General features: G+C 39.9%; 1 protein-coding gene across 1 annotated transcript; it reads left to right on the plus strand.

Moving 5' to 3' along the window:
* Positions 1 to 716: 716 nt before the first annotated feature.
* Positions 717 to 7,142, plus strand: LOC110464697. The gene is made up of 2 exons (XM_021520048.1): positions 717 to 2,024; positions 6,456 to 7,142. Exon 1 carries the CDS (start codon positions 872 to 874, stop codon positions 2,006 to 2,008), a length of 1,137 nt encoding a protein of 378 aa, XP_021375723.1. The 5' UTR covers positions 717 to 871; the 3' UTR covers positions 2,009 to 2,024; positions 6,456 to 7,142.
* Positions 7,143 to 9,793: the final 2,651 nt, after the last annotated feature.

The raw sequence follows: 9,793 nt of genomic DNA on the forward strand, positions 1-9,793 counted from the left end.
AACCACGGGACAACCATCCCAAACTTCACATGCATATATTCAAGAACTGGTAAGATAAACGTTCTGTTAATTCTTAATACTTAAACATATATTTAAGTTTTCTTAGAACGTTATTTTTTTGCTAATTTATACATTTCATTTATGTGATTGGACCACTTCCCATCTCCTTAACTCCGTGTTGCATCGGTTTTTGTACATTTTGTGATGGTGGCCTCGTGTTCTTCCATTTATATCAAGGGTTAATAGATTGGAAGTGATTCTTTCATCAAATAGATTGTTAATTACTTAGCCTATCCAGAGACGTATAACTTGAGTTGTGTTATATGTACGTCTCTGGCCTATCTAGCTACTGTTATCCATTGCTACGCTTTTCATTTGTTTGTCGAAATACAAGCTCGGAAGAGCTGATGTTCTTGTTACACCATATTCGACACTAAATTTCTTCCTAAATTTTACAACATTATATTCAAATGAGTTTTTTGGGGGAAATAGCTTTATTCTTATTGTAAATGAGAAGATATTCCATATTTTTTTCTTCACTGATTAGCCTACCTTTTTTGCTTACTGAAGCAGCCTGTTATTAAATCAGGCAAAAAAAAACCAACTTATGTGATAACCTATATATAATGGTATTACTAAACTAAATGCAAAGTTAGGTTAACCCCAAGGAAAATGAAGAGAATTTTAGTTTCAAATTATGATTTAATCAGAACCATTCAAAATGATGCTCGAGTGCGTCTGTGAGTTCCGGAGTTATCTCCCTTGATCCGTGACTCTCTAGTAACATTACTACCTGGCAGGTGGAAATAGTCTATTGCGTGGTCAGTGGACGTCAAAGGGGAAGTAGATCTCGGATAAGGTATTTCCATGGATGGTTTGCACATCTCGTATCGTTCTTAATCCAATAATGGAGACATTAAGTTCGGGAACATATGCAGGACTCGGAACCTGTGGTCCGGTGGCTGGGAAAGACTCTTTGTCCCTGCTAACCCTGGTGGACATGGCCTTGGCCTTGGAAGCTCCAAAACCTTCGGAGAAAGACCACACGTATGCAGTCGCCAAAAAGCACACGAGAACTAAAAAGGTTTCAAATACAGACAATGAACTGTTACTTCAGAAAGAGAAAGATCACAATTATTCGTTTATCAGTAAATCCGTAGCACTACGTCACAGTCATTTACAGAAACCAAAACCTCAAAAGATGGAACCAACCAGAAGTTCTTCCGAGGAAAATCTGTCCAATATTACCTTATCAAACCTCTCTGAATCCTCAGGAGCCCCACGTCGGACAGCCGTGGACGACACTAGCCTTAATACGTCACACAAGTGTTTTGCTTTTGGCAAAAATAGGTCACCATTCCATACACCAAATGACCATACTTACCCATGTATCATGGACCCCAGAAAACGTCGCAGTAACGTTCCTATATCAGATGCTGTGGAGATACGAGGTGTTAAGGGAGAACCCATGGCCATGGATGACTCGTACCTGGGAAGTCATTCTTGGCCAAAAGGAAATCTGTTTTCTCCTTTCCGGGATAGAGATGGGAATCTTTCGCATACCCTGCCTCTGAATTATAAATATATGTATGATCACACCTATGCACAAGGGAAAACCAATGATGATGAAAAGATGAGTATCTGTGATGATTCAGAATGTCAGAATCCAGTTCCGGAGAAACCAGTTGCATTAAAAACGGATCACAACTATAATAAAGGTCCATGTGATAAAATCAAGACTGTACCGGAATCTGTTGGTCATATTCGGGCCCCTAAACTAACTCTGAAAAACAATCGTATTGATCACAATTATAGTGGCTTTACTGGTACGTTTAGTTCTGCTCCAACCCAACCTCAGGGATCTGTGGAAAGTTTGGACATGGACTTTTCTCAGTCCGACACAGACTCTTGTGAAGAGACTGAAGAGGAGGAGCGTCGACTTGCAATTACCTCAACGATTTCAGCATGGCTTCAGCTGCGAAAGGATCACCCCTACTCCTCTATTTGATCTAACAGTTGTTTTTGTAAGTTGTTCAATGATCAAGGGAAGGGCTACAACGATACACTTATCTCGCAATACAAGGCATGTCATGGTATGATGCTTACGACACAAGTACTAGCCTCGTCTGTCAAATGTACAAAATGCATATTTATGACGATACATATCTGCTCAAAGGGTCAACTTCGTTATGGATTAGGGTTCGGGTTAGTGCAGTATTTTACAGAATTTTGTGGTAATATAGACTAAAATAGTAAATATTTTTGTACTCTTGCATAGTGGATCACATCTTTACTAAAGGATTCCCTCCCTCCCCAAAAAAACCCTGTAAAGCCTTAAAGTTGATAAAAAAAATTGTGAATGTGATACAGGCAAACAAAATAATTTGAAACGATGCACCAGAAAGAATCACAATTACAATATGAAACAATATTGTTGCACCCCTAATCTTGGGTAAAGTGTTTGGGGTTAAATGTTTCAATCCATCATGTGAAATTAAGGACAAGTATTTCCCCTACCCTGGACATGTGTATCCGCACTTTTACCAGTGTGAAATTAACAGAATCTTTCACCCCCTTGGGGGTGAGATTCCCCTATCTCGCCCACAAGGGGGTGAATTATTTGTTTTCTCTTACTCTGTTCTCCCATTGTGTATCATATACACAATGTAATGATAACGTTACATGCTAAATTCAGGGTTGACGTGACGTTGATGGATTGTTGACGTGACGTCATGCCATTGTAATGAATAGGGGAATCCCCCCGTCTCAACCCTAGGGTTAGACAAGGAAATCTCACACCAGTAAAAGTGCTGATACACCGGTCCAGGGTAAGAGAAAACCTTTCCTCCCTACCTTCACAGGTGAGTCTCCCATTTTAGCCGAGAAAGATCAGCTTGTCACCTCCTAGGAGGAGATAGTCTCGTGTCGATTAGCAAGTGTTCAATTGTGACGTCATTAAAATACATCACCTGTAATTGTGACAGCAGAGCCTTGGGTTAGACAACCCAAAACGTCACCCCTCGGGTTGGAGATTTCTCTGTCATACCCTCAAGGTAGGAGAAGGTTCTATTAGTATCACTCTAGGGTTGAGATGGGGGGATTCCCTTATTTATAACAATGGTATGACGTCGCTTCAACGATACAATAACGTCATCAACAATCCATCAACGACGTCACATCAACCCTGAATTTAGCCAGCTGTAATATTACAGTAGGTATATATGATACACAATAGGAGAACAGGGTAAAAGACAGGGGAGTCTTCAACCCTCGGGGGAAGATTCTTAAGTTGCCAAACTATCGGCAAAGCCTCATGTTTGGCAACTTCAGAATCTTCCCCCAAGGTTTGAGATCCCCCTATCTCACCCCAAGGGGGTGACAGATTCTATTATTGACAGAAATCTCAACCTGAGAGGTGATATATTTCTTCATTGTTGAGAGGTCTGAGATTTCTCTGACTATAACCTTCAGGTTGTAAGGGATGAGTGTTTTCCTCCATTCCTATCAATAACATGTTACAAACAATGGTTGTCAGCATTACCTGTGGTATGTTCTGATCGGTGGAAACCTGATGTTTATGTCATATTTATCCTGGTTCCATGATATCTTCTTATTTCTATTCATAATTACGTCATATGATATCACATCTGGCCTAAATTAGGTATTGTTTAAACATGACAATTTGACTGTATTAAAAGATTTATGTGAGTTACAACAAAGCTTATTTTTGAGCACAGAATTCATGCTTGAGCATGAGAATTAATGGTTTCGTGAATTCCCAGGTCTTTAAAACAATTATGTTTTCCCTTTGTTAAAGACTTTTCTGACCTATATAGCTCCTTCAGTATATATGATTTATCAAGTACAAAATCTGGAAATGCACTCAATATATATATATTATTCTGAAAATATTCACTAAAAGGTTTTCTAACTACCTGATTCTTACTAGATTTGTAAAAATGAATATCATTTTGTGTGGTTGTATATGTGTAGCTATATGAAACACATATATTTGACAGTTGTAAAGATTATATTTGAAACAAAACAGCATATTATTTATAATTTGTTGTCTCCCCTTACAAGTACAAAGATATGCATACCTGTACATAGATGCCTATTTGTCCTTAAATGACCTTAGGACGTTAAACCAAACCAAGCCTACTCGTATACCTACAGTCCTACACACATGGTTTTATTCCCTACACACCCTCACCTCCCCATACACACACATTACTTTTGTTTGTTTTGTGGAGGGGGAGGAGCATCATTCCCTACACACCCTCACCTCCCCATAAACACACATTACTTTTGTGTGTTTGGTGGAGGGTCTGGAGCATCATTCCCTACACCCCCTCACCTCCCCATACACACACATTACTTTTCTGTGTTTGGTGGAGGGTCTGGAGCATCATTCCCTACACACCCTCCCCTCCCCATACACACACATTACTTTTGTTTGTTTGGTGGAAGGGGTGGAGCATCAATCCCCACACACCCTCACCTCCCCATACACACACATTCCTTTTGTTTGTTTGGTGGAAGGGGTGGAGCATCAATCCCTACACGCCCTCTCCTCCCCATACACACACATTACTTTTGTGTGTTTGGTAGAGGGGGAGGAGCATCATTCCCTACACACCCTCACCTCCCCATACTCACACATTACTTTTGTTTGTTTGGTGGAAGGGGAGGAGCATCAATCCCTACACACCCTCACCTCCCCATACAGACACATTACTTTTGTGTGTTTGGTGGAGGGGCTGGAGCATCAATCCCTACACACCCTCACCTCCCCATACAGACACATTACTTTTGTGTGTTTGGTGGAGGGGGATGGAGCATCATTCCCTATACACCCTCCCCTCCCCATACACACACATTACTTTTGTTTGTTTTGTGGAGGGGGCTGGAGCATCATTCCCTACACACCCTCCCCTCCCCATACACACACATTACTTTTGTTTGTTTGGTGGAAGGGGTGGAGCATCAATCCCTACTCCCCCTCACCTCCCCATACACACACATTACTTTTCTGTGTTTGGTGGAGGGTCTGGAGCATCATTCCCTACACTCCCTCACCTCCCCATACACACACATTACTTTTCTGTGTTTGGTGGAGGGTCTGGAGCATCATTCCCTACACACCCTCCCCTCCCCATACACACACATTACTTTTGTTTGTTTGGTGGAGGGGGTGGAGCATCAATCCCTACACACCCTCACCTCCCCATACAGACACATTACTTTTGTGTGTTTGGTGGAGGGGATGGAGCATCATTCCCCACACACCCTCACCTCCCCATACACACACATTGCTTTTGTGTGTTTGGTGGAGGGGGTGGAGCATCATTCCCTACACACCCTCACCTCCCCATACACACACATTACTTTTGTTTGTTTGGTGGAAGGGGTGGAGCATCAATCCCTACACACCCTCACCTCCCCATACACACACATTACTTTTGTGTGTTTGGTGGATGGGGTGGTGGAGCAGAGTTGATTAAAACAACAAAACCTGTGTTGAGTGTCCCATCCAAATGATCTTGTGCAGGGCTTTATCCAGGTGTTTTTTTCATTACTGGTACATAATGTATTGGGTAAATTCCCTTCAGAAACTTTGTATGATATGAAGTTGTGTCTCCCTTAAAAGTTATTGCCCTTTGTTCATTTCAATATTGATTTTTTGTCCGGAAATTTTCTCCTACATTTTTTTATAGCATGTCAGCTAATATAACCACTCTTAGAATGATGCAGATCTTATTTCAATGTAAGAAAGTATATAATGATGCAGATCTTATTTCAATGTAAGAAAGTATATAACGATGCAGATCTTATTTCAATGTAAGAAAGTATATAATGATGCAGATCTTATTTCAATGTAAGAAAGTATATAACACTATATGGCATTTGACAGGCGTATATTGTTCCGCCCCGCAGTTCTCTTGTCTTTGATTAATTTCCCCTTGAAACAAAAAATATTCCTTCTTTAGTCTAAAATTAAAAAAAATGATTTTGTTTGATGATTTTATTTTTCTTCATTCACACACTTAACAAGGAGCTTCGTTATGTTATTATTAGGTTGAGAACTTGGTTTGATTCTGGGCTGAAATTCCACCTCAGGACATCTACAGTTTCAAAACTATTTCGGGGAGAGCCCCAGTACCCCCCTTAAAGAGGGGGCTTCCCCTCTTGTATTCTTCTCCTGGGTTTCACCAAGGTGGCTTGAGGCCACCTGCAGTGGGGTGTATTTTCCCCTTAAATGGAAAAAGAGTAGTATAATTTTTTTCATGAATAAAGCCTTGCTTGTGTATACCAGAAGCACGTTTTCACTGGATGTAACAGTAATGTAGCATTGTTTCATGTCTATTTTCTATTACTTTTGCTTTGAACTCAATGGAAAAAACAAGATAAATTCTAATAATAATCACTTAATAAGCTTTCTTTGTTGTTGACAGGTGTGTGATGTGAGTATAGAATGCTGGAGTATATAGGAAGACAAGTGGTACTACATATACAGGAGATGGGTGAAGACGTATGTGGTACTACAGGAGATGGGTGAAGACATATGTGGTACTACAGGCGATGGGTGAAGACGTATGTGGTACTACAGGTGATGGGTGAAGATGTATGTGGTACTACAGGCGATGGGTGAAGACGTATGTGGTACTACAGGCGATGGGTGAAGACGTATGTGGTACTACAGGCAATGGGTGAAGACGTATGTGGTACTACAGGAGATGGGTGAAGATGTATGTGGTACTACAGGAGATGGGTGAAGACGTATGTGGTACTACAGGCGATGGGTGAAGACATATGTGGTACTACAGGCGATGGGTGAAGACGTATGTGGTACTAAAGGAGATGGGTGAAGGCGTATGTGGTACTAAAGGAGATGGGTGAAGACGTATGTGGTACTACAGGCAATGGGTGAAGACGTATGTGGTACTAAAGGAGATGGGTGAAGACGTATGTGGTACTACAGGCGATGGGTGAAGAGATATGTGGTACTACAGGAGATGGGTGAAGACGTATGTGGTACTATAGGAGATGGGTGAAGACGTATGTGGTACTACAGGAAATAGGTGAAGATGTATGTGGTACTACAGGCGATGGGAGTAGACGTATTTGGGACTACAGGCGATGGGTGAAGACGTATGGGGTACTACAGGCAATGGGTGAAGATGTATGTGGTACTACAGGAGATGGGTGAAGACGTTTGTGGTACTACAGGCGATGGGAGTAGACGTATGTGGTACTACAGGCGATCGGTGAAGACGTATGTGGTACTACAGGCAATGGGAGAAGACGTATGTGGTACTAAAGGAGATGGGTGAAGATGTTTGTGGTACTACAGGCGATGGGAGTAGACGTATTTGGGACTACAGGCGATGGGTGAAGACGTATGTGATACTACAGGAGATGGGTGATGACGTATGTGGTACTATAGTAGATGGGTGAAGACGTATGTGGTACTATAGGAGATGGGTGAAGACGTATGGGGTACTAGAGGCAATGGGGGAAGATGTATGTGGTACTACAGGCGATGGGTGAAGATGTATGTGGTACTACAGGCGATGGGAGTAGACGTATTTGGGACTACAGGCGATGGGTGAAGACGTATGGGGTACTACAGGCAATGGGTGAAGATGTATGTGGGACTACAGGCGATGGGTGAAGACGTATGGGGTACTACAGGAAATGGGTGAAGATGTATGTGGTACTACAGGAGATGGGTGAAGAGGTTTGTGGTACTACAGGCGATGGGAGTAGACGAATGTGGTACTACAGGCGATGGGTGAAGATGTATGTGGTACTACAGGAGATGGGTGAAGACGTATGGGGTACTACAGGCAATGGGTGAAGATGTATGTGGGACTACAGGCGATGGGTGAAGAAGTATGTGGTACTACAGGAAATGGGTGAAGACGTATGTGGTACTAAAGGAGATGGGTGAAGAGGTTTGTGGTACTACAGGCGATGGGAGTAGACGTATGTGGTACTACAGGCGATGGGTGAAGACGTATGTGGTACTACAGGCAATGGGTGAAGACGTATGTGGTACTAAAGGAGATGGGTGAAGAGGTTTGTGGTACTACAGGCGATGGGAGTAGACGTATGTGGTACTAAAGGAGATGGGTGAAGACGTATGTGGTACTACAGGCAATGGGTGAAGGCATAAATATGGGAGCCTGGTGGTGGAAGAAAGGTCAAGGACTAGAAAAAGTTTTTGTAATTGTAGAAATGGAAGTGAGGAAAATGTCTGTTTATAATTTGAAGTGGAAATGTGTATGTAGTTGTATAAGAATTTAATATATCCGTTGTATATATGGTGATCAGAAATAATTTACCTGTAATATCCATGTTATGAGCAGCATAATTTTTTTTGTAGTCAAATTTGAAGTGTGTTTATTTCTTTTTTCATTTCTTTTTTTCTAAAATTGATGCAATTTACAAATCCATATGTTTAGTTTTTGATGGCCATCTTTAGTTCAAAATTCATTAGCCTTGCTGGAGATGCTTTGTTTTTATGCATTTCAGTTCACTGTTAAGCTTAAGTCACCTAGTACTGTGTTCATAGTGCAAGGATAAGTGAAACACTTATTGTAATTTTAGCACAAAATTCATATTCCAATCACAAAGTTTTACTACATTATTGTACATGTACTAGAATATAAAAAGGAAATTGAGAAAGATGTATTTTTGCCTATGGATGATCAAATTGAACTCAGTGATAATGCTTGGATTGATATTTTAAACTATGTAATTGATTTCTGGAAAGATAAAAGTGTTTTGTGATTAGTATCCAAGTATCAAAGAAAGCAAATATGATACATTTTGTAAAGGTACTGCTCATGATTCATATTATATATCTGTGTATTATGATATTAAACAATGAGTGTATCATTACAGTTGAGGCCCTGTAATGGCATTAGGTTACATGATAAAAGATGTATCATAATTCAACAGCTTCAATAATGGCAATCAGAAGGAAAACAAAGTCTCCATTGATCATGATAAGACACAAATATTTTTCAAATTTAAATGGAAACATAATTGCAAATTGAAAATATAGTAACTTTCTTTTTTTCATTCCAAATTTTCAAGACTGATGGTCTAAACAGAATTAAGTATTCTTAATCCGTTGCATGCAATGATTGAATAGACTGAAAACAAGTATTAATTTTAAGATTTAAACCTGAAAATCAACACACTATATTGTTTAAATATTTGTTTTTCTTTTCTGCATATGAACAAAATGATTCAGTACAGCTTACGCTAGAAATGAATACCTAGCTTATCTACAAGATTCATTGAAACTAATTTGATAATGAATAACCTTGTTTTCGATGAAACACAATTTTTCCTTCAATAACAAAAGGCTGGTGCAACAACTAAAACCTGTATCTATTATGAATTGTGTTTTTTTGCAAATATTGAATGGTTGTATATTAAAATGATCTCGAACTCATGATCATGGTAGTTTCTTTACAGATGGCTACATAAGATTAGCAGAGTTGCTTCCCTTGTAATTATTTCTTTAGTCACCATGCAGGCGCATGAAACAGCTAAGTCCTTGTCAAAAACAAAGTGTCTCTAACTCCGTGTAAAAAAGAACATGTTGTTAAAGTTACAATTTTTAAGGTAAATCAATATAAAACAAGACTGAAGTACCAGAAAATTTTGTCTTAACTTTTTTTCTTCATATTTTTAAGTCACAAGATCTTTAAGAAATTTTCGAAATCATAAGTTTATGGTGAAATCACCTTGGGCTTATCAAATGCATTGTGTATCA

This window comes from Mizuhopecten yessoensis, unplaced genomic scaffold (assembly GCF_002113885.1).
Source record: "Mizuhopecten yessoensis strain PY_sf001 unplaced genomic scaffold, ASM211388v2 scaffold11023, whole genome shotgun sequence".
In the NCBI taxonomy this organism is placed as follows: domain Eukaryota; kingdom Metazoa; phylum Mollusca; class Bivalvia; order Pectinida; family Pectinidae; genus Mizuhopecten; species Mizuhopecten yessoensis.

What these genes read in the sequence shown, in the direction of transcription:
- LOC110464697 (XM_021520048.1), top strand. Translation starts at nt 872, where the DNA reads ATGGTTTGCACATCTCGTATCGTTCTTAATCCAATAATGGAGACATTA.